The sequence below is a fragment of the Furipterus horrens genome, unplaced genomic scaffold (genome assembly GCF_987537825.1).
Source record: "Furipterus horrens unplaced genomic scaffold, mFurHor1.1.pri manual_scaffold_1, whole genome shotgun sequence".
NCBI classification, from domain to species: domain Eukaryota; kingdom Metazoa; phylum Chordata; class Mammalia; order Chiroptera; family Furipteridae; genus Furipterus; species Furipterus horrens.
The window spans coordinates 121,656,230-121,682,094 of NW_028327171.1; the positions used below are offsets into that span (position 1 = coordinate 121,656,230).

At 38.2% G+C, this 25,865-nt stretch overlaps 1 protein-coding gene across 1 annotated transcript in view; it reads right to left on the reverse strand.

The window, feature by feature from the left end:
• The window catches only part of PTPN4 (protein tyrosine phosphatase non-receptor type 4), a 290,817-nt gene that overhangs the window by 32,124 nt on the left and 232,828 nt on the right, over nucleotides 1–25,865 (reverse strand). The window contains exons 16-18 of the mRNA XM_090279321.1: nucleotides 6,795–6,954; nucleotides 2,837–2,920; nucleotides 2,687–2,743 (exon numbers count right to left, since the gene is read on the reverse strand). Of these exons, the coding sequence (XP_090135447.1) occupies nucleotides 2,687–2,743; nucleotides 2,837–2,920; nucleotides 6,795–6,954 (301 nt within the window). The remainder of the gene's footprint in view (nucleotides 1–2,686; nucleotides 2,744–2,836; nucleotides 2,921–6,794; nucleotides 6,955–25,865) is intronic.

Sequence of the window (25,865 nt, forward strand, 5' to 3'; positions counted from 1 at the left end):
ATTAGTAAAATAAAAGAATATCGATAAATTTCTATTGTTTTAATTTGTTCTAAATTCAGCCTATATATATGAAACGTAGTTCAATGTGACAGAAGGGAAAAAATAGCAATAATATGTATAGCCTAAAAAGAAAATTCAGAGCTACAGAATTCTGTCTGGAAGTGAACCTGTCTATAGAATGTTCCCTGAACATCCTTTACTTAATTGGAAACTATCCATATTCACTGCTCAGAAAAATCAATATTTCTTTTGTGTCATTCACCGACTATTACAAGTGGCTTAACAAAAAAAGGTTTATTATATTTTCTAATTGTAAGAGCAATACATGCTCATTGTCATGATCCAGACAATTAAAAAAGGGATAGAGAAAAAGGTGCTAAATACCAGTAATCCCACTAACCTGATGAAACACTATTAACATCTTAAGCATATTTCTAGACTTTTTAAATGCACATAAGTCACATTTCAAAAAACTGGATTAAACATACATGTGGAATTATAATACTCATTTTTCTATAATATCTTCTTACGAACATATTTCCATTCTAGTATAGAGCTATATCATTTATTTCAATAGCTGCAAAGCAACACATAATTTATTTCACCAGCTTGAATGATGTACATTTGACTTCCCCAATTTTTAGCTGTTATAAACAACACTACAGTGAACATCCTTGTGTATCTTTTGTTCTCTAGTCCAACTGTTTCATTAGATTATCTTTCCTAAAAGTGGAACTGTCAGGTCAAAAGTAATATATTTGATTTTAATAAGCTTTAGTTTAAATTTTTATTTTTAGCAAAGTTTGAAGAGTTGACTAGGTCTGTAAAATTAAGACCAGAAACCATTTCTTGTGTTCTTCCCTACCATGTCCTCCTCTCTAGAGTCAACTTCTTTCAGCATTTTAGCTATATCTTTACCTTAGCATCTCTACATAGCATCCCCATTTTTTCTTTAGTTTTCTATTTTAGACATTAACTTTCTACTTGATGGCAATTTAGCAATCTTTCATCTCGTCCTCTGCAGTCCCAAACACATACATATTTCTCATTAAATAATAATTTTGGATTACTACCCCCATCTTTGTCCCCATCCTTCACATGCATAGTAGATTCAAGAGTCATTTTACACATTATGTCCCTGTTCTGTCCCCTCTGACCACAGATTTGTTTAAAAGAGAACATCTGATTCAAACTGGACCTATGATTGGTTTACTTCCCAGGAATCTGTAATTTGTACAAGGCTTAATCACTCTGGGTTGCTGAGTTAATAATATGTAAATGTGGAAGTTACTAGCAGTCATATCCTACCACATGGACTGAGGAACAAAATAGTAGTAGATATACAATTTTTATTTAGCAGAGATTTAGGAGTCATAATTATATATGAAGGTAGAGTGTGTCTGGTGGTGGTGATGTTACAGGATTTGACCTGAAGCTGCCACTAATTACACTGTTTTTATTCAAACTAATGTATTTGGAGTGGCTTGAGAGATGAGGCTGATTCAGTGTACAAAAGGGTTTGCATTGAAAGAGAAAAAAGGAACATTCATATAAAAAGAGATATGACAGAGTGGGTGATGAGTTCTTTCTAGAGGTCTGACAGTATTTATGTTCTTGGGTTTTTGTGAGATATTCATACATAGCTCTATGATAATTGTTTTTGTTCTTAATGGACCAGTAAAAACTATCAATTTTATTAATTGCAATCCTTGAATGTGTACCTTTCAATATATGACAAAATGAAAACTGCACATAAAACACTTTTGCTACAAACTGAAGTATGATGCTTTTTTAAGGAGAACTTGTATTTATATTTAAACCAGGGATATTCCACAAGTACCCTGTTATTTGCAACCAACAAAGTCTTTAAAAACTGAAATCATATATTATGAGATCCTTAATTAATCCTGACTGTGCTCTTTAAACCAACTTTAAGGTTGCTGAAAGCACCAAAAAAGGGACATCTGGCCTTTTTTTCGTAGGTCCCTGATTTATATACTTTTCCTAGGGGCAGGAAGATAGTTGAATGATAAAGTGTGCTGACTGAAAAGTCCTTGAAGACCATTTAGGTAAAGTAGCAACAACATAAATGGAAATGTGAAAGCAATATATACTAAGATAAGGCACCCATAATTAATTAAGAGTTGTCCTTATGATGAGCATAAAGTTCATGAGTGCTGAAGCTGAATGATGGGTACCTAAAATGTTTTCTGTATTTCTGTTTAGAATGTTCATAACAGAAAGCTAAAAATTGTCCTTATAGGGAAAAAACAATTACTGGTACTCTTTCTGTTTGAAGTAAAATTTTTAAACATGAGAAGGCAAACAGAATGTAAAAAATTCTAAATGAAAAAACAAGCAAACAAAATAGCAAAACGAATAAGAATTTATCTGTCTACATTTTGCTGTTTAAAGGGTTATGCTATTAGAATCTATTAACATTTTAGAAGCGTTGAAAGTCTTAACTAGCTTCTCTGTAAAAACAGAGATGGATTTTAAAAACTCTTATAGACAGAGAATAAAAACTAACTTCCTAGCAATTTAAGATATTCAGACAACAGCATTAAATACTAAGACATATTAAAAGAAATGATTTACTTATTTCCCTTATTTATTAAACTAATAAAAATAAAATAACTACATATTCTTGGAAATAGGATTTACTTGCAAGATTTAGATAACTCACAGGTGTTCCTGGTGCTACTCGGGACACAATCACAGGCATCTTCTGATCATATCCTCCCTTAAAAACAGAGCAAATCAAATATTAGTTGAACATTAGCAAAATAGACACACCTTAATTTAGAAACTGAGTACCATATAAATTTTAGATTACCTTTACATTGAATCCAAATCTTCCATTTTCATCGGGTTTCATTCTGATTAGAACAAGATTATCATGTGGAATGCCACCATTAGGCTTAAAAAGAAAAAAATAAATAACTTATAATTTTCTTCATTTATAATCTATTATTCACAAATACATGACGTGTGCTTTTTTGTATGCTGATATTAAATAGCATATAAAGAATCATAATTTAAATTAAAATGTTAACTCAAGAAAGTAAATTTTGAATAACAGGACTTAAGGAATGGCGTGTTACCCCAACTAGATATATCTTCTCATGCCTCTATGCTACTGCATGCTAGATTTTAAGTGCGAAGGGGAAGAGAAGCTTTATCAATTAATTTTAATTCATTAATAACAATATCTCTATAACCTCGCTTAAAGCTTTGCATGTAGCAAGCACTCATAAGTGCTACATGAATTCCTATTACTTCCTCTGCTTTTTAAAAACAGCTTTATTGAGATATAATTCACATATTATACACTTTACCCAGTCAAGGTGCATAATTCAATAATTTTTACTGTAGTCACAGAGTTGTCCAATCATCACTGTTATTTTAGAATATTTTCATCACCTCCAAAAGAAATCGGGTATCCATTAGCAGTCATTCCCCAACCCCTCACCCCACTTCCTAAGTCCTATTGAACCACAAGTTAATATCACCTTTATAGATTTGATTATTTTGGATATTCCACATCTATAAAATTATATAATATATGGCTATTTGTTACTGGCTTCATTCACTTACCGTACTTATGCCTTGCTCTTTGAGAGTAAGTATCTGGCTAATTCTTACTTATCCCTCAAGACACAGTTCAGAGGTGATCACTTCTGGGAAGACTTTCCTTAACGCCACAGATGCATAAGTTATTTTAATATACTTGTGAATTCCCTATAACCACTTTTAATTATAGAATTTATACTGCCTTCAGATGTCTTCCTACTTTCCTGCTCTAGATGTCATCCCCTTATTCATACTCAGGAATACTGATTCTCTACTTTCCTGCATTACCCATTTCCCTCATCTTCTGGGAAATACTCTTATTTCTCCCACTGAAAACACACATACCACCACCACCACCACCACCCCTTCTGGACTCCATTTCCCTACCCAACTACTGCCCCATTTCTCTCCTTCCTCTTGCTGCTAAACTTGAAACATTTGTTTACATTTGCTGTCCCTCTCATCCTATCCTCCTGGAGTCCGGTTTTTACCTTCCAGCACTCCATGAAGTATTCCACCCTGGCTGGTGAGGCTGAGTGGATTCAGCGCCTGCCTCTGAACCAAAAGGAAGCCTGTTCAATTCCTAGTCAGGGCACATGCCTGGACTGTGGCCAGGTCCCTGGTTGGGGGCATGTGAGGCAACTGATTGATGTTTCTCTCCCTCTCTTTCTCCCTCTCTTCCCCTCTCTCTGAAAATAAATTAAATTAAAAAAAAAAAAAAAAGAAAAAGAAAAGAAAGAGAAAGTGTTCCAATTTAGGTCACCAAAGGTTTTCATTTGCTCCAGTGTTCAAGTCTGAGTCCTCATCTTACTTGACTTACCAGTAGCATTTCACAAAGTCGGTTATTCTTTCTGTGACTTTCCTCCCATCAGCCAGTTGACAATCTTTCTATCTGTATCTCCTCAGTCTCAGTTGCTGGTTCTTTCATTTCCCTCATGTTTATAATGTAGAGGATGAAAAGCTCAATTTCTAGAATCTCTTATTTAGAAATCTACACACAACACACTTTCATGGTGATTTCTTCCTATCTCATGGTTTAACATGCTGTTTATAGTCCATCAGCTCTCAGTCGTAACTCTAGCTTGGTCCTCTCCCTTCAACTCCAAAGCTCTATCTCCAGATGGATTTCTAATAGATATCTCAAACTTAACAGGTCCCAAACTGAGCTCCTGATATTCCACATATACCTGCTCTACCTGTAGCCTTTCACATCTTCCATACTTCATCTACCTCTAGCCTTTCACATCTTAGCAAATGGCAACTTCACCCCTCTAGTGGTTCAGGGCAAAACCTTGCTGTTGTTATCTTTGACGTCTCTTTTTCTCAAGCACTCCTCATCTTATCCATTAGCATATTATGTTAACTTTACTCTAAAAATGTACAGTCATGTCTTGTTCCTTTCATGGCCACCCCTGGTTCAAAGCACCACTGCTTGCTTGGAATACTTCAAAGGTCATAACAACTAACTCTACTTACCTTGCTCTCAATCTATTTTTAATAGAAGAGCCAGAGTGATACTATTAAAATACAAGTGACATCATGTTACTTCTCTCCTCAGATTTGTATGCACATTTGCTTCCTACCTCACTCAAGGTTAAAAAACAAAGTCTTTATAACACAAGGCTTTTAGGATCTGACCCTCTCCTATACCTGTCTCCTCATTTGCTTATTTTGCTCTAACTGCACTGACTCCCTTGATGTTTCTTGACTGTATCAGTCATACTCCTATCTTTGTACCTATTACTTCCTCAACTGATCTACATCACTTATCACTAAATTCTTCCTTCACTATACTATCTAATATGCTATGTACTTAAATTATTTACCTTGTTTACTGTTTATCTCACCCTTTCCCCAGAATGTAAGTTCCTTGCAGGCAGAGTTTTATTTTCTTCTATTTTATTTCATTAAATCTCCAAAGCCTACAACAATGCATGGCATATAGCAGGTATTCAAATAATTTTTACACGAATTATAAAATAAACTACACAGTAAATTATTTCCTTTTTCTTTTCATTTTTTCTTTCTTTAAAATTGATTCCAGAGAGAGAAGGGAGGGAGAAAAACATTGATCGGTAGCCTCTTGCATGCACTCTGACTGGGGACAGAACCTGAAATTCAGGTATGTGTCCTGACCGGGAATGGAACCTATGACCTTTTGGTTGGCGGGACAATGCCCAACCCATTGAACCATACTGGCCAGGGCTATACAGATTATTTAACAGCAGGGAACATGTCTCATTTGTCTCTGTAGTCCCACTTCCCACCAAAGTACCTTGGCATAAAGAAAGACCTCAATAACTATGAACCAATAAATAAATGAATAATACAAAAAAATCACCACAGAACAAACACTTAAGTTGCCAGTTCTGGTAAGGATTCTGCTCTCTTTTTTGATGTGTCTGTGGTGGCAGAGGAATAAGTGTGGGAGAAGAGAGTAGCTGCCTCTTGTCTTTCAACTTTAGATAATCTGGGAGTGTCACTGGTAAAAAAATGAGAGGCTACATGTGCAATGGCCACCAGAAAGTTCTGGCACTGCCAATAGCTGTTGTGGACCCTCTTTTCCCTGCATCTTATTTTATTCCCTGATGTTCCTGTAAGTTTCCTAAAACATACCCATATTTTGTCTGCCCTTATCTTTCTTCATGAACACAATGTATCCTTAAAATTTACTGACAACCTCACTTTTGGTTTATTTACATCTATCTGCAAAAAACAACAAAAATTTGTAAATCAAGGCTAAACAACAACTAGTAAAAAAAAATTGTATATCAGGGGATTCTAACAATTTACCATTTGCTGTGGTAAAAGCATGTTTTCTAAGGCAGAAGTACCAATATAATTAATAAATACAGTCTGTAGAACAGAGAGACCTATATGCAATTTCAAAAGGTTGATAAAAATGATAGTTTCTGCACTTGATGAATTATAAGTTAATTGTATTTAATAGATTATCAGCATTTGTTCTAGAAATGTGTTGTATAAGACTAAGTTCAACATAAATTTGTTAATAATTAACTTCTAGAGCAATAAGCATTTTATAAATGATGATAAAAGAAAATTCCAGTTAGGGTATATTGTGGTACAATTCATATGCAAACATATGATGAAAAAGAAAATACTACAATGTAATTTATAGATAAAATATGCCAATGTACAAAACAATTTCCATTACAGTTTAAAAATTTCAAAGAAATGTTAGAATATATGAAGCCGCTTACAGTAGCTTTTTCAGGGAAAGATGGAACATCATATGCTTCATTAATATGATTTTCTAGGTCTTGTTGAGAATGTGAATAATGAATTTGGTTCCAACTGTTTTTCTTCGATTGTTTAGGTGGTAAAGCTGGAGGCTGCCCATCTCCCGGGGTGTCTTGTGATCTAGATAGGAAAAAAGGAAAAGAATGAATACTTTGGAATTTGTCTTATAGAACTGCTACTTTAAAAGCTAGAGTCAGGCAAATCAGATATTTATAATGTCTAGTAGGAGCCAAGCATTAAGTTCCATATTGGTTTGCAAATATCACTGTTTAATGAAATCTTTTAAGTTTAAAGTTTAAGTAGTAAATCCAATTTCCCACTTTATCAAATCTGTAAACAATTCTACATATAAAAGAGTATACTTTAAGAGTATCCATATGAGGATATTTATTAATTTATTATAAGTGTATAAACTTTTTCAAAAACAATTTTAAAGGTTTTCAGTGCAGTCATATGTGTAGCCATGCTGGGAAAGAGAAATCAGAACTGAGAGTTGAGCCATTCACAGGTAAAAGAACTGGTCATCAAGAGAAGTTAAGTGACTGGTCCAATTTATGTAAAAATAAAACATGATTCATTAAAGTAATGAACTCAATGCTGTAACAAGGATTAGAATCTGAATAAGAATGCTGAGATCACTGAAAACACAAAACTGAACTAGACATTATCAGAATATATTATTTAAAATGAGAAAACAAAAATCCAATTAATATTAGAGAACATAAGCCTCAAACTGTGCAGCAGGTATTGATAAAGAGCTACATATACTAGGGGCAGTTTCAAGGTAAAAATCATAGCTTCTAAGAGCAGAGAACAGACTGATTGTTGCCAGAGAGGAGAGGGGCTGGAAAGCTGGGTGAAGAAGGTAAAGGGATTAAGAAGTACAAACTAGTAATTACAGAATAGTCATGGGGAACATAGTCAATAATATTGTTAATACAGTATTCCCTCACTTATCGCAGGTATTACGTTCTAGACTCCCTGCAATAGGTGAAAATCCGCGAAGTAGGAACCTTACATTTATTTTAGTATTTTTATATACTTTAAGGCTTTATAAACCCTTCCCACATACTTGTAAAACGTTCCCAGTCCCTTATTAACATTTCCCACTCCCTTATTAATCTTTTCCACACTTTTATAAACAATACTTATGTTCTTAAACATATTCTACACTCTTAAACCTATGTAACTTTAACAACATATGTATACAGTACAGCAAAATCCCATGATATAGCAAAAAATCTGCAATAAATAATTAAATATACTATTTTAAAAAATCCCACGATACAGTGAGGCCGCAATAAGTGAACCGCAATATAGAGAGGGACTACTGTATTATTGTAAGGAAGAGATCCAAGACTGTAGAGGAGTAAGTGGAAGCTACACTAACCTCCTCCCAGGACCAATCTGGAATTACAACTTAATCGTGGAGAAATCACCTGGAATAACCAATTGAACACTAGCTGGAGAGAAGCCTTATAATCACAGAGAAACAGAAAAGGCCACTTCATCCATCGTGACTGGTAGGAAGTGCGGAGACATGAAAGGGTTGGATGGTCTCCCACCGGTGGCAGCTGAAGGGACTGAGAAACAGCTCAGTAGTCAGGGGTTTCCCTTGAGGAGGGCAGGGTCTAAACCCTCAGCTGGGATTCCCAGCCTACAGCAACAGAGTGGAAAGTAAGATAGCATCAAGCTTTGAAAAGTGAAAAGCTGCAGGGTTTTTTTTTTTTTTTTTTTTTTTTGGTGGCCTGAAAGAAACAGATGGAGACAAAGAAGTCTTAAAGGGATCAAGTTAGAAAATATATTGGCACCCAATTACCCTGGGATCCAGCAGAGGGAGGGCAGAGAGGGCTAGAGATGTTTAAGGAGAGTTTAGGGTGGTGGTTTTGAGGAGAGAACTCAGGGAACAGCCACCTGGTCCCAGTGATGACTCATTCCCCATACTGCAGGCAGACCACTCCCCTCCAAGTGGTGTCTGCCTGAGGAGAAGCAATAGCCCCACCCAAAGGAATTAATCTGCCCCACCTCGGTGCTAAAGCCTGATGGCTGATCACAGATTGAATAGATTAACAACTAAAGAAGACAAAGGCAACAGATCTCTGGTAGTTTCCAACAGGCTGCCCAGGCACAGACTGGGACACAATCAGATGCCACCAGGGGAAGATCCAGGAAGTGCAGATCAATCTAAGAAGAAGCAACAAACAAGAAGAGTCACAAAAAATGGGGAGACAGAGAAACAACCCCCAATCAAAAGGAAAGGAAAAATCCCAAAATAGAGGAAAGCAAACTATCAGAAATGGAATTCAAAATATGGATTATAGGGAAGCTCGATGAGCTAAGCGAGCTCAAAGAAAACTACAAAGAACTCCAGCGGAACTACAAGGAACTTACTGAGAATTACACCAGCATGAAAAAGGACATAGAAACTATCAACAAGAGCCAGGAGGAAATGAAGAATACAATTTCTGAACTGAATAACACAGAAGAAGGAATCAAAAGAAGGCTAGAGGAAGCAGAAGATCGGATCGGTGAGTTGGAAGACAACGTGGAAAAAAATTCCCAGTCAGTAAAACAAAATGAAAAAAGATTGTAAAAGAATGAAGAGGTTTTCAGAGAGCTGCAGGACAACATGAAATGTAATAATATCAGTATCAAAGGAATACCCGAAGGAGAAGAAGAAGAGCAAGGGATAGAAAACCTGTCTGAAAAAGGAATGACAGAAAACTTCTCTAATTTGATGAGAGAAAGAGTCATGCAGGTCCAGGAGGCACAGAGGGTCCCAATGAAGATGAACCCAAATAGGCCCACTCCAAGACATATCATAATTAAAATGGCAAAACTCAAAGAAAAGAGAGAATCCTAAAAGCAGCATGAGAGAAACAGCTAATAACATACAAGGGAGCTACAATAAGGCTATCATCAGTTTTCTCAACAGAAACACTACAAACCAGAAGGGAATGGCAAAAAATATTCCAAGAAATGAAAAACAAAGGCCTATAATCAAGACTACTCTACCCAGCAAGGCTCTCATTCAAAATGGAAGGTGAAACAAGAAGTTTCCCAGACAAAAGAAGGCTAAAAGAATACATCTCCACCAAAGCAGCATTGCAAGAGATGCTAAAGGGTCTGCTTTACGAAGATGAAGATACAGAGAGAGAGACAGAGAGGAACACAGGTACAAAGGGGAAAAATCACAATGAATAAGAACTTACCAATAATAAGCTTAACTGTAAATGGATTAAGTACTCTGATGAAAAGAAACAGGGTAGCTGAATGGATAAGAAAGCATGACCCACATATCTGCTGTCTACCTCAGAGACCCACCTCAGAACAAAAGATCTACACAGACTGAAAGTGAAGGGATGGAAAAAATATCTCAAGCAAATGGACATGAGAAAAAAGCTAGGGTAGCAATACTTATATCAGAGAAAACAGATTTCACACAAAGGCCATAAAAAGAGACAAAGAAGGGCATTTCATAATACTTAAGGAAAAAATCCATCAATCAGATATACCCTTGTAAACATATATGCACCCAACATAGGAGCACCCAAATATACATTGAAAATCTTGAAGGGCTTCAAGAAGGATATTGACAGCAACACACTCATAGTAAGGGACTTTAACAACCCACTGTCAACAATGGACAGATCTTCAAAGGAAAGAAATACCAAGGATATTGAAGCATTGAACAACACTCTAGATCAAATGGACTTAATTGATATATATAGACCTTTTTACCCTAAAGAAGCAAAATATACATTCTTTTCAAGTGCACATGGAACATTATCAAGGACAGACCACATGGTAGGACACAAAACAAGCCTCAACAAATTCAAGAAAATTAAAATCATATCAAGCATCTTCTGGGATCACAATGGCTTGAAACTAGAAACCAACCTCAAGGAAAAAACTCAAAGACATCCAACTCATGGAGAACGAATACATTCTTTTAAATATGAATAGGTTAACAATGACATCAAGGAAGAAATCAAGAAGTTTCTGGAAACAAATGATAATGAACACACAACAACCCAAAATCTATACGACATACCGAAAGCAGACCTGAGAGGAAAATTCTTAGCAATACAGGCTTACCTGAAAAGGACAGAGACTCTCAAATAAAAAATCTAACCCCACAGCTACAAGAACTAGAGGAACGACAAACAAAGCCCAGAGCGAGTAGAAGGAAGGAAAACATCAAGATCAGAGCAGAATTAAATGACATAGAGACTAAACAAACAATTCAAAAGATCAATAAAACCAGGAGCTGGTTCTTTGAAAAGATAAACAAAATCAACAAGCCTTTTAACCAGGCTCATCAAGAAAAAAAGAGAGAGGACCCAAATAAACAAAATCAGAAATGAAAAAGGAGAAATGACAACTAATACCACAGAAATACAAAGGACTGTAAGAAATTACTACAAACAACTGTATCACAAGAAATTTGACAACATAGATGAAATGGATAAATTTCTGGAAACATATAATCTTCCAAAACTGAATTAAGAAGAAGCAGAAAGCCTGAACAGACCAGTAAAAATCTGGGAAATTGAAGCAGTAATCAAAAAACTCCTGGCACAGAAAAGCTCTGGACCGGATGGCTTCCCCGGTGAATTTTACAAAACATTTAGGAAAGAACTAACAGCTAGCCTTCTCAAATTATTCCAAAAAATCCAGAGAGAGGAAAGACTTCCAAACTCTATGAAGCCCTGTATTACCCTAATTCCAAAACCAGGTCAAGACACAACAAAGAAAGAAAAGTACAGGCCAACAGTGCTGATGAACATAGATGCTAAAATCCTCAACAAAATATTGGCAAACCAGATCCAGCAACACATTAAAAGATCATACACCATGATCAAGTGGGATTCAGCCCAGGGATGCAAGAATGGTTTAACATTTGCAAATCAATAAATATAATACACTACCTAAACAAAATGAATGACAAAAATCACACGATCATATCAATAGATGAAGAAAAAGCATTTGATAAAGTACAACACCCATTTATGATGAAAACACTCAGCAAAATGGGAACAGAGGGAGCATACCTCAACATAAGAAAGGTCATATAAGAGAAACCAGAAGCCAACATCATACTCAATGGACAAAAACAAAGCATTTCCCCTGAGATCAGGAACAAGACAAGGATGTCCACACTTTCCACTCCTACTCAACACAGTCTTGGAAGTTCTAGCTACAGCAATCAGACAAAAAAAAAAAAAAAAAGATAAAAAGGCATCCAAATTGTAAAGTAAAACTGTCATTATTTGCAGATGACATCATAGAGTACATAGAAAAACCTATAGACTCCACGAAAAAACTACTAGACATAATAAGTGAATTTGGCAAAATAGGAGTCAATATTCAGAAATCAAAGGCATTTCTGTACACCAATGATAAAATATCAGAGATAGAAGCTACTTAAAAAATCTCATTACTATAGAAACAAGAAAAATAAAGTACCTAGGAATAAACTTAACCAAGGAGGTAAAAGACCTGTACTTGGAAAACTACATAATATACAAGAAAGAAATTAAGGAAGATACAAATAAATGGAAGCATATACCATGTGCATGCATGGGAAGAATCAACATCATTAAAATGTCCATACTAACCAAAGCAATTTACAGATTCAACACAATCCCTATTAAAATACCAATGACATATTCACAGACCTAGAAAAAATACTTCAAAAATTTATATGGAACCAAAAAAGACCCTGAATAGCCACAACAATCTTAAGGAAGAAGAACACAGTAGGAGGAATCACAGTACCTGATATCAAACTATACTACAAGGCCACGGTAATCAAAACAGTCTGGTGCTGGCATAAGAACAGAAATGTAGATCAATGTAACAGAAGAGAGAGCCCAGAAATAAACCTAAGTCTGTATGGTCGACTAATATTTGACAAAGAGTGAAGGAACATAAAATGGAGTGAAAAGAGCCTCTTCAACAAATGGTGCTGGGAAAACTCGACAGGGACATGCAAAAAACTGAAATTAGACCACCAACTTACACCGCACACCAGAATAAACTCAAGATGGATCAAAGACTTAAATGTAAGTTGTGACATCAAAGAAGTCCAAGGGGAAAACACAGGCAGGATAATTTCAGATATCCCACGTAGCAATATTTTCACCGATACATCTACTAAGGCAAGGGAAATAAAGGAAATGAATAAACCAGTGGGACTACATCAAACTAAAGAGTTTCTGCTCAGCAAAAGAAAACATCAGCAAGATGAAAAGAAAACCAACCATATGGGAAAATGTATTTGCCAATGATACCTCAGACAAGGGATTGATCTCCAAAATATATCAAGAACTTATATGACTCAACACCAAGAAGACAGACAACCCAATTAAAAAATTGGCAAAGGATCTGAACAAACTTTCTCCAAAGAGGACATACAGAGGGGGTCCATAGGTTTCGGGGTCTGCTCCTCGTGGTTTTGGGAATAATGGCCCAAGCCATGAGCCAGCACTCCCTGCCCCAGGAGGTCTTTAAATCTCAGTGGAAAACCAAAAGGCTGAACAGCAGACAGGACCGAAGGCCACTCAGAGGATTCCCATGGGAATTGGACTTAAAGAATGCATATTATGTGTTAGAGCTTGCTCTGCTTTTCTTATCTCTTAGTTAACTATAAACAATCTGTAGCTAAAAATGTATGAAACCTTGCAGCTGATGTCAGCATGGCGTCAGGATGTTTAGCAGATTCTGACACAGACTGGTTACTGTGTTCTCTATTTTGATATCTATAATCATAACTGTCAACAGTAACCCAAGCATCTGAAAGTTTATTGATGATTCGTAAGTCATGACCTTGTATCTCCTGAATACCCTCCTCAATAAAAGGCATGGGAGACAGAAGTTCGGCGCTCTTCTCCACTAGAGAGATTAGCCATCTCCCATTCCCCCCAGACAAAATACAGTGCCCTGGATAAATTTCTTCCACCATGGTCATGAAACCTCTGCTGGACAGGGAGTTTCCAACCGAGCCGGGGCGTTTGAGGCAGGTCAGCTTCACATAGGTATATGAAAGAATGCTCAACATCACTAGCCATCAAAAGAGATGCAAATAAAAACCACAATGAGATACCACCTCACACTGGTCAGAATGGCCATCAACAAATCAACAAAAAACAAGTGCTAGTGAGGATGTGTAGAAAAAGGAACCATAGTGCACTCTTGGTGGGAATGTAGACTGGTGAAGCCACTGTGGAAAACAGTATGGAATTACCTCAGAAAACTAAAACTGGACCTGCCTTTTGAACCAGCAATTCCACTGCTAGGATTATACCTGAAGAATCCTGAAACACCAATTCAAAAGAACCTATGCACCCCTATGTTCATAGCAGCACTGTTTACAATAGTTAAGTGTTGGAAACAGCCTAAGTGTCCATCTGTAGGGGAGTGGATAAAAAAACTGTGGTACATTTACACAATGGAATACTATGCAGCAGAAAGAAAGAACGAACTCCTACTATTTGTGACAACGTGGATAGAACTAGAGAGAATTATGCTTAATGAATTAAGCCAGGCAATGAAAGGTAAATACCATATGATATCGCCTAATACAGGAAACTAATGAACAACATAAACAAATGAGCAAAACTGAACCAGAGGCATGCAAACAATGAGCAGACTAACAGTGAGAAGGGGGGAGAGGGGAAGGGAGAAGGGAGGTAAGAAGGTAAAGGGTCTAGTCAAGGAACTAGTATAAACAGCCCATGGACATGGGCAATGGGGTGGGGACTGACTGTGGGAAAAGGGATGGGTGGGTTGGGGGGAAGCAATGGGGGAAAAAGTGAGATAACTGCAATAGAAAAACAATAAATTAAAAAAAAGAAAGCAATTGTGAAGGCGGAAAAAAAAAACTACGTATGGTGCCAGGTGGGTACTGAAAGTACCGGGGGGGAACAGTTTGTAAAACGTATTTGTCTAACTACTATGCTGTATACCTGAAGCTAATAAATAGAAAACAATATTGGATGTAAAATGGGATTGAAAAATCAAATAAGTAAATAAATAAAGAGAGGAAGGAAGGAAGGAAGGAAGGAAGGAAGGAAGGAAGGAAGGAAGGAAGGAACGAAGGAAGGAAAGAGAAAGAAAGAAAGAAAGAAAGAAAAAGAAAGAAAGAAAAAAAAGGAAAAAAAGAAAGAAAAGGAAAAAAAGAAAGAAGCACATGATATGTTAACATTAGTTGTGAATTTTTCACAAAGACCAGGAAGGGGAACCAACCAGTGGCTCAAGTTGTAAGGTAGAAGGCATGCAGCCAAGAAGTTGTGAAGTTGAGGAGAACCGGCAAGGGGAAAGTGGTTCTTGAGAAGAGCATTGACCATGACTGGGGTTATTATTTACCTCTGCTATGGCAGGTCCTTTGGGAGATATAAAAGAATTACTGGCCATTGCCTAAAGACAGATAAGAAGTTAATAACTACTGTGGTACTCAGGCACAGATTTTACTCTTATTTTTGTTGACTGACAAGAGATGCCTAAGATACAAGCTGTAATGTTTCAAAGAAGTGGAACTGTATTAGGTTATATTACTGTTCAAAATTATTCTTCTCCACCCTTTACTATTTGACAGTTGGCTTGGCCATATTACTTGCTCTGGCCAATAAAACAGTCAAAGTGGTATGCTTCTACTTTTGAAAGGAAGCTCTAAGAAATAGCTCTGGGTTCATTATGCTTCTTCCTTTCCTCAGCCATGATCAGCCATGTCCCAAAAAGGGGCTGCTGTCAATCTGGGTCCTGGGATGAACATGACATGGAGTCAAGCCACAGTCGATTCATGATTTATATATAACGTAAGAAAGAAATAACCTTTGTTGTAAGTAACTGTAAATTGGGGTATTTGCTACCACAGCACAATTTAGCTCAAGATAAATAATACAAAGATTACTGCCATAGTGGCCCTGAGATACATATGCTCTCCCTTGGTAGAGAAGCTGTGACCTTATTGTAGAGGCTCGCTGCTAGGTTCCTGGTAGATATTGGTAGCAAGCTAAAAAGGTGATTAATGCCAAGGAAGTCAGTCAGGATTAATAATGAATGCTGTTAACTCAAGGGTCCTCCATGGAGGTTTCTCCTAATATAATAAGAATATAATCCTTCTGAAATTTTATAAGCTAGTATAAAATATAATCATTTAATAAGGAAGTAGACAAAAATGCCCACCCAGCCTAGCTTTCTACATAGTAGTCTGCAGAGCATAAAATACTCTAAATTTTGATAAACCTATTAAGACTGCTTCGGAGAACATAACTCTATTTTTTAGCAAAAGCTTCTTTGAGGTCTACCTTGATGGCCAGGGATTCCAGATACCAAACATACTAGTTTTTATTCTATTCATTTCAACTGCCAAGAACCAATGCCTCTAAGATTCAAAATAATCAAATGCCGAGGGTCTAGGAAAATGTTCCCACATGGATCTCAATACAGACATAGATCTCAACCATGCCCTGCTATAAGGCACTAAGGAAGATGAAGATGGACATCTCTTGGCAAAGCCTTGCAGATGTAACATTTCTAAAAAGCAGCTGATTAAAAGCCTCTAAAAGACTTTACAAAAACCAGAAGGTCCCTGGACTCCACATATTTCAATCAATGAGTATCATTCCTTACGCAGGCAAAGCGAATAGAAACTTCTTTCTAGTTTTGCATACAGCTGTCATACCCAGGAAGTATTTAGCTTCAAAACTAAAGGTCTACATAGGAAAGAGTATAAAGGTTGAGACCAGATAGGAATGGAGTCAGAGCAGCTTTCTTTCTTCTTGGTTCAGTAACAGTCTAAATATAGTGCCAAGATATGCAACAGGGACAAACCAATGCCTGATCTGCCGTGCAACATTTATGTGAGCCAGACCCGGTGGGTATGGGTATAACTATGGCAATGCTCAGTTCCAAGAGCGGGACAGTACTGACATTATGGGACGTTTTGTTAAAACTGCTGAATCTGCATTCCTGAGGTGAGAGAGAAAGCATATATGGCAAAAGAGCTCCAAAAGTGATTTTTATTATGTACTTCTGATTAGAAATCACTGTCCTTGAACAGTGGTTGCAAATTTATGGCTTTTGTGGGACAATTCTGGCCAACATACATTTGGCCCATTCCCTGTTTTTGTAAAATGTGAGTCAATTGACAACATTAAAAATTATATACAAATTTGGATTTCCAGAATGAAAAGTTTGGGGAGTTCTGGGAATAATGGACAAAGCCAAGTGGTAGCTGCTAACTTTGAATGTGCTGTGGGCATTCAGTTCCACATAAATCCAACCCCATGCTACTTGCCAGACTCTAGAGGGTATTTGGTTATAAGCTTTCCTTTAAACATTCATAGCCGCAGGAAGACATGGATAGGAAGAGAGCTGAAGCATAAGGGTTGGGTTGGTATTTAAGGCAAATTCTAAAGAAAAGGTGAAAAGAATGGAATGTAGACAGAGGATCATCCAAGATGTAACAGGAGAGGAGAATATGATTTTGGATTTTAGGTCAGGGGCTATCTACCCTCCTTCACTCTTTTATGTAACTTTCTTGTTAAAGTAACTTCTCAGAGGATGGTTGATAGGGTCTCTACATGAATGACTGCTATAAGGGCTAGGTTGGTCTGGGAAGCTTACACAAACTAATTATGTGCTTTCCCAGGAATCCCAGTAATTGTTTTCCCTTTCTACATTTCCAACTTCAATAACCAAACTATGTCTCTCTAACTATCTACTGACCTATATACCTACATACCTAAAGTACCGTCTCTAAAAATAATCAAGGAGGACATTTTAAAAAATGGCAGGAGAACAGGAGAAGATATTGCGCACCTCCTCCCAAAACCAAAATGGAAATAAAACTAAAGAGAGTTCTAGACACCTGAGATAAACCAAGGACTACCTGAAAAAGAGGCTTTTAACCAAGGATGGGGAAAAAATTAAAAAGAACACCACCACAACCTGTAGGAAGGGTGAGGTCATTAAAGGGGCCAGCACTGCTCACACTGGCGGCTGGCCAAAGCAGAGGCAGGGCAGTTGGAGCTTCCCCTTGAAAAGAGAGAAGTGGGGAACACAGGCCCAGCTGCCCAGCTCAGAGCGCCAGTGCCAGAATCAGCAGACCACATAGCTCCCAGAGGTAAAAGGCTGTGGGGTTTGTCTTGGCAGGGGAGAGACGAGACCCATTGGAGACAAAGCCACTGTTTTTCTCCCCTTTTTTAATTCTTAAAAGGGGTCAAAGCACAGGTATTGTGTTTGCAACCAGTCATCTGGGGCCCCAGTGAAAGGAGGGTGGCACAGACTGCAGTCTCATGAGGAATGTCTAGTGTGGGAGACACTGGGGAGCGATGGAGGGGAGCAGCTGTGGAGCTTTCTTTGCCAGGATATAGCTGGATTCCATGGCAGCCATCTTGCTTGAGAGGAGCAAGCCCCTCCCAAGAGAAAAGCAACTACCTTACCCTGCGGGATATCATTTGCCCCACTCCCAACTTTGCAATCCTGCTCCCTCCACCCTGCATCTTTTTCCCTCCCTTCTATGTAGTTGGTTGGGTTTTTTGTTTTTTTTTCTTTTATTCTTTCTTTTCTCTCATCCTGCATCTTAACCCCTGATGAGGAAAGAGCAGCATATGCAGACTCAGGGGGTGTCAGAGACTGGCTATAGGGCACAGCCATATCATATACTCTCCCAGGAAACAGACTGGTGCTTCCTTCTCAGCGGACAGCAATAGAAACACCCTCCCAGTTTCCAGCAGACCCAAAACCTGGATGCTGGAGGCCCCACCCAATAGTCTACTGGGGGCCCCAGCCTGCTGAGTACAGAGAAATAATCCTGAACAGATTCAGACTAGTGGCTCGGTTGTGGGGAACACACTAACCACTTCCCTTAAGTCTGAAAGGCACCTGCCATGGAAGACCCAGGAGTCCCATCCTTCGCAACCAACCAGAAGCACTCTCAGAAACAGGTGGGTCTACGGTTTGACACCAGGCCAGCAGGCAGAGGCAGTGAGAGGCTAATCCAGTGGTGACTTGGGTCATTTGTTGACATACTTCTGGACCCAGTGCTGTTAAAACCCAGCTGTGCCCATCCTGGTATAGTTAAGCCCAGAGGAATCAGCCACAAAATGTGGATTGCCAGTAGCTCTGACCAGTCTGCCAAGGGCCAGACATGGACAGCACCTGACACTGGCATATACCAGGAGAGATATATCCATAGGGAGAGTCCAGCAGAAAAGCACTAAACTTCTGACATGAATTCCACTTTGTTGTTTTTCATTATTTTCATTATTTTTTCTTTTTCAGTGCCTTTTCATTAATTTCTTCCTATTTTTTCTTTTCTGTTTGTATTGCCCTTTTTTCTGTTGTATCTCTTATTTTACTTTTAATTGATTACCCTGTTGTTCCCTTCTTTTCCTTTCTTGTTATTCTTCCTTTCTCTTTGTCCCCTTTTCCTGTTTCCCCCCATCACTCATTATTCGGATTAGTTTCCCCCCCTTCTCTCTTCCTATAATCACTTTTCTGTCCTTTGGTCCTCTCTTATGCGTTTTACTTCCTCCTTTCCCTAATACTCCATTTCTCTTTCCACTTTTACTCTTCTCTGATCTTTTGCTGTTGAAATTGCTGTTGTGGCTGGGGGATTTTGCTTGTTTTGGTTTCACTTTTTGTGTTTTGCTTTGTTCTGCCAGCACCAAGACATGGGGGGCGGGAGGGTCAAGCCTCTCAGTTATCCAGCTGGAGGGGAGACCCCACCAACAAACAAGTGAACAACCACCAGGACCCAAATGTAACAGGAGAGCCCACACAACTCACACAAAGGGCATTCCCAAAGTATCCAGATCAGGAGATCAAGGAGTATGCACCACTGGGTAACACAGGACTTCTACAACATAAGGCTACCCCACAAGACAGGAAATCAAGCAGATCTATCTAAAACATAGAAACAAAAAGAGACAGCTGAAATGTGGAGACCAAGAAACAACCTCCAAACAAAGAAAAGAAGGAATCCCCCCCAAAAGAGCTAAATTAAATCGAGGCAAGCAAATTATCAGAACTGAGTTCAAAGTAATGGTTATAAAGATGCTCAAGGAACTTAGTGAGCAGTATAAGAAACTTAGTGAAAACGACATCAGCATGAAAAAAGACAGAGAAACTATGAATAAGAACTAGATGACAATTAATAATTAATATCTGAAATGAAGAATACACTAGAAGGCTAGATGAAGCAGAGGATCGAATCAGTGATTTAGAAAACAAGGCAGAAAAAAAAAAACCAAAAAAAACCCCAACAACACCCAGAGCAACAAAATGGAAAAAAGACTTAAAAAGAACTAGGAGAGTTTAAGGAGCTCGGGGACAACATGAAACATAACAATATTCATATCATAGGGATACCAGAAAGAGAATGGGAGCAAGGGATAGAAAAGCTGTTGGAAGAAATAACGACAGAAAACTTCCACAACTTGGTAAAGGAAAAAATCATCCAAGTTCAAAAAGCACAGAGTCCCAATCAAGATGAATCCAAAGAGGCCCACACCAAGATCATCACAATTAAAATGGTAAAGCTTAAAGATAAAGAGAGAATCTTAAAGGCAGCAAGAGAGAAAACTCTGCTATCTACAAGGGAGCTCCGATGAGGCTATCAGCTGATTCATCAACAAAAATAATATAGGCAAGAAGGGACTGACATGAAATATTCCAAATAATAAAAAGCAAGAACCTGCAACCAAGACTACTCTATCCAGCAAGGCTCTCATTTAATATGGGAGGTGAAAGAAAGAGCTTCCCAGACAAAAACAAAACAAAACAAAACAAAATGAAATTGCTAAAGAAGTACACTTCCACCAAATCAGCATTGCAAGAGATGCTAAAGGGACTGCGTGAAGAATAAGAAATATAGAGAGAAAGGAACATAGGTATAAAGGAAAAATGGCAATAAATAAGTACTTATCATCCTGACCAGTTTGGATCAGTTGGTTGGGCGTCATCCTGCAAAGTGAATAGCACCCAGTTCAATTCTCGGTTGGGGCACATGCCTGGATTGTAGGTTTGGTTCCAAGTCAGGGTGCATAAAAGAGGCAAACAACAGATGTTCCTGTCCACTCCTTTCTCTCTCCTTTCCCCTCTCTCTAAAAATAAATAAATAAAATCTTTAAAAAATACTTACCTATCAATAATAACCTTAAATGCAAATGGATTAAATGCTCAAATAAAAAGACATAGGGTAGCTGAATGGATAGGAAACAAGACACACACACACACACACACATGGCCTGTCCAGAAATTATCTAGCCATGTGTTATGAAAAAGAGACATTTATTGAAGAAGATACAAGAAACACTGTACACACGACAATGACACCTCAGTCACCTTGAACGTAGGCACCTGGGGACGTAATGCAGTTCTCCCAATCATGATCAGCTGCCTCATCATATTTTCCTAAATCTCACAAAGGGTCTGAAATATTTCCCTTTCAAAGGTGATTTTAGTTTTGGGAAAAGCCAGAAGTCGCAGGGCTCCAAATCTGGGCTGTCGGGCATTGAATCACCTGAGTGATTTGAGGTTTTGCAAAAAAACTGCTCTAAATGTGATGTATGAGTGGGTGCGTTGTTGTGATCAAGCTGCCAATCACCAGTTGTCCATAGCTACAGCCTTCTGAATCATTCGAATAGTTTCCACGGAGGAATGTTCAAGCTTAATGCAAAATTTGATGCAGATTCGTTGGTCTGCTTGCTTAGTCACTTTGAATGGAATGGCTGCAGAGTACACATGCTCACTCAACAGCGTATACTGCCCCTCAGACTAGTACAGTGAAGTCGTCATTGTTCATGCCTGTGCATTCCAGTGCACTCTCCTTGGCTGTCAGGTTATACAGATGTTGCGCAAACAGTTCTTGTTGTATTAACAATGGCTGGACTGTTTCCATACAGACCTCATATATGCACCCAACACAGGAGCACTTAAATACATAAAGAAAATCTTGGAGGGCTTTAAGAAAGAGAGAGATAGCAATGCAGTCACAGTAGGGGATTTTAACACCCCACTGCCAACACAGGACAGATCTTCCAAACAAAAAAAAAATCAATAAGGATCTAGCAGAATTAAGTGACACACTAGATCAAATAATTTACTTGATATCTACAGATCATTTCACCCCAGAGACAAAATATACATTCTCCTCAAATGCACATGAATCATTCTCAAAGATAGATCACATGATAGGACACAAAATAAGCCTTAACAAATTCAAGAAAACTGAAATCATATCAAGCATTTCCTTGGATCACAAAGGCCTGAAACTAGAAATCAGCCTCAAGAAAAAAAAACTCAAGCCACTCAAATACATGAAGGCTAAATAACATGTTATCTCAAATAAACAACCTAATCCTATACCTAAAAGAACTAGAAGAACAACAACGAAAAACCCAGAGCAAGTAGAAGGAAGGAAATAATCAAGATCAGAGCAGAATTAAATGACCCGGAGACTAAAAAAACAATTCAAAAGATCAATGAAACCAGGAGATGGTTACTTGAAAGGATCAAGAAGGTTGACAAACCTTTAACCAGACTCATCAAGAGAAAAAGAGAGGACTCAATAAATAAAATCAGAAATGAAAGAGGAGAAGTAACAACTGATACCACATACATACAAAGGATTTTAAGAAATTACTATGAACAACCATATGCTAAGAAATTGGAAACCTAGGTGAAATGGATAAATTTCTAGAAATATACAATCCTCCAAAACTGAAACAAGAACAAGCAGAAAACCTGAATATACTGATAACAACTAGCAAAATAGAAGAAGTAATAAAAAAACTCTCTGCACACAGAACCCCTAGACCAGATGGCTTCACAGGTCAATTTTACCAATTATTCAAAGAAGAACTAACACGTATCTTTATCAAACTATTCCAAAAAATTCAAGAAGAAAGAAGACTTCCGAACTCTTTTCATGAGGCCGGGATTATCCTAAATCCAAAACCAGGTAAAGAACAAAATGAAAGAAAGAAAATTACAGGCCAATATCTGATTAACATAGATGCTAAAACCAGATCCAGCAATACATCAAAAAGATCACACACCATGATCAAATGGGTTTTATTCCAGGGATACAAGGATGGTAAAGTATCTGCAAATCAATAAACATGTTATGTCACACAAACAAAACAAAAGACAAAAATCACATGGTCATATCAACAGATCCAGAAAAAGCATTTGATAAAATCCAGCACCCATTTATAAGTAAAAAAACACTCAGCAAAGTGGGAATAAAGGGAGCATAACTCAACATAATAAAGGTCACATATGAAAAACTGACTGCCAATATCATACTCAATGGGCAAAAACTGAAAGCATTTCCCTTAAGATTAAGAACAAGACAGGTGTGTCCGCTATTACCACTCTTATTCAACATAGTACTGGAAGTACTAGCTACAGTGTCAGGCAAGAAGAATAAATGGTATCCACATCAGAAAAGAGGAAGTAAACCTGTCATTCTTTGCAGACAACATATTATACAAAGAAAGCCCTGTAGGTTCCACCAAAAAAATAATAGATCTAATAAATGAATTTGGCAAAGTAGGGGGATACAAGGTCATTATTCAGAAATAGACAGCATTTTTATACACCAACAATGAGCTATCAGAAAGAGAAACTAAAAAAAAAATTCTCCTGTACTATTGCAACAACAGCAATAAATAAATAAATAAAGTACCTAGGAATAAATTAAACCAAGGAGGTAAAAGACCTGTCCTCCCAAAACTATATAAGGAAATTGAGGAAGATACAAATAAGTGGAAGCATATTCTGTGTTTACGGATAGGAAGAATTAACATCATCAAAATGTCCATGCTACCCAAGGCAACCTATAGATTCAACACAATTCCTAGTATGATACCAATGGCATATTTCACAAATTTAGAGCAAATATTCCAAAAATTTATAAGTAATCAAATACAACCCCAAAAAGTCCCAGCAATATTGAGAAAGAAGAACAAAGTTGGAGGGATCACAATACCTGATATCAAACTATACTACAATGCCACTGTAATCAAAACAGTCTGGTACAGGCATGGAAACAGACATAAAGATCAATGGAACAGAATAGAGAGCCCAGAAACAAACCCAGGTCATTATGGTTAATTAATATTTTACAAAAATAACATAAAATAAAGATAGTCTCTTCAATAACTGGTGTTGGGAGAACTGGACTGGTACATAGAAAAAAATAAAACCAGACCACCATCTTACACCACACAACAGAATAAATTCAAAATGGATAAAAGACTTAAATATAAGCTGTGAAACCATAAAAATCATAGAGGAAAACACAGGCAGTATAATTTCAGATATTTCGTGTAGTAATATTTTTACCAATATATCTCCTAGGGCAACAGAAATAAAGGAAAAAATAAACAAATGGGACTACATCAAATTGAAAAACTTCTGCACAGCTAAAGAAACCACCATCAAAATGAAAAGGGAACTGACTGTATGGGAGAACATATTTGCCAATGATACACTGGACAAGGGTTTGATTTCCAAAACACATAAAGAACTCTCTATGACTCAACACAGGAATAAAACAATCCAATTAAAAATAAGCAAAGGATCCTAATAGACACTTCTCCCAGGAGGACATATAGATAGTCCATATACACATGTAAAGATGCTAAACGTCATTAGCCACCAGAGATGCAAATTAAAACCATAATGTGATACCACCTCGTACCAGTCAGAATGGCCATCATTAACAAATCATCAAACAAGTGCTGGTAAGGATGTGGAGAAAAGGGAACCATAGAGCACTGTTGGTCGGAATGCAGTCTGGTGGAGCCACTGTAGAAAACAGTATGGAATTTCCTCAAAAAAACTAAAAATGGAACTGTCTTTTGAGCAAGCGATTCCACTGCTGGGAATATCCCCAAAACACCAAGTCAAAAGGAATTATGCACTTCCGGCAAGATGGAGGCATAGACAGACATGCTGTGTCTCCCTCCAAAACTAAGAAGGAACACAACTACCTCAAAACTAGAAACAACCAGAAGTTCCAGAAAATCAAAATGCATGGAAGTCCAGCAAACAAAGATATAAAGAAGAAATACTCATCCAGACAGCTAGGAGGGGCGGAGCCCAGGTGGAGAGGACATGGCGTGGTGGAGGCAGCAGCGGCAGGCCAGTGGAAAGCCCAGTTACACATTTTAAAAAGTCAGGAGAGACACCTGGGGAGCGCTCCCAGTTCCTAACCAGACCTCGCAGCTCAGGATCCCAACACCAGGGAAAATCAAGCCTCATTGCTTTTGACTGTGCTGACCAGTGGGGGTTGAGACGGAGGCAGAAACCGCCAGTCTCTCAGCAGAGTGCACTTGTTTAAAGGGCCCCAACGGACCTAGAACGTCCGCAGACCCATCTACTCTGGGAACCACGACCAGGACAGCAGCTAGAGGGCCGCCAGTCCAGTGCGGAAGTGGGAGAAGTGCCTGGGAAGGGTAAGAGCGCTGAGCAAGTGGCATTGTTCCTTCTCAGACAACTCCCCTGCATACAGCGCCACAATGTGGTGAAACAGGTCGCCCATTACTGATGAATCCCTAAGGCTCCGCCCCTTACACCGTAGTAGGAGCAACAGCTCTCCCTGGGACATGGAAGCAAACAAACACAGGAGACTTCTCGCCAAGATGGAGGCCTAGACTGACACACTCCGTCTCCCTCCACAACTAAGAAGGAGTACAACTACCGCAAAACCAGAAGTAACCAGAAGTTCCAGAAAATAAATGGAAGTCCAAGTATGAAGTTATAAAGAAGTGGTGCTCATCTGGCAGGTAGGAGGGATGAAGCCGGGGAGGAGAGGTCAAGCTGTGCTGTCCGCAGCAGCAGCAGTGACGGCGGCAGAACAGCGGGAAGCACAGACACCTGTATTCAAGGGGAGGCGAGAAGCACCTGGGGAGCACCCCTGGCTGCAGACCAGACCCGTCAGCTTGTGATTCCAAAGACGGGAAAGGCAGACCCCCATTGCCTTGGACTGTGAGGCCCGGTTGGGGTGGGGA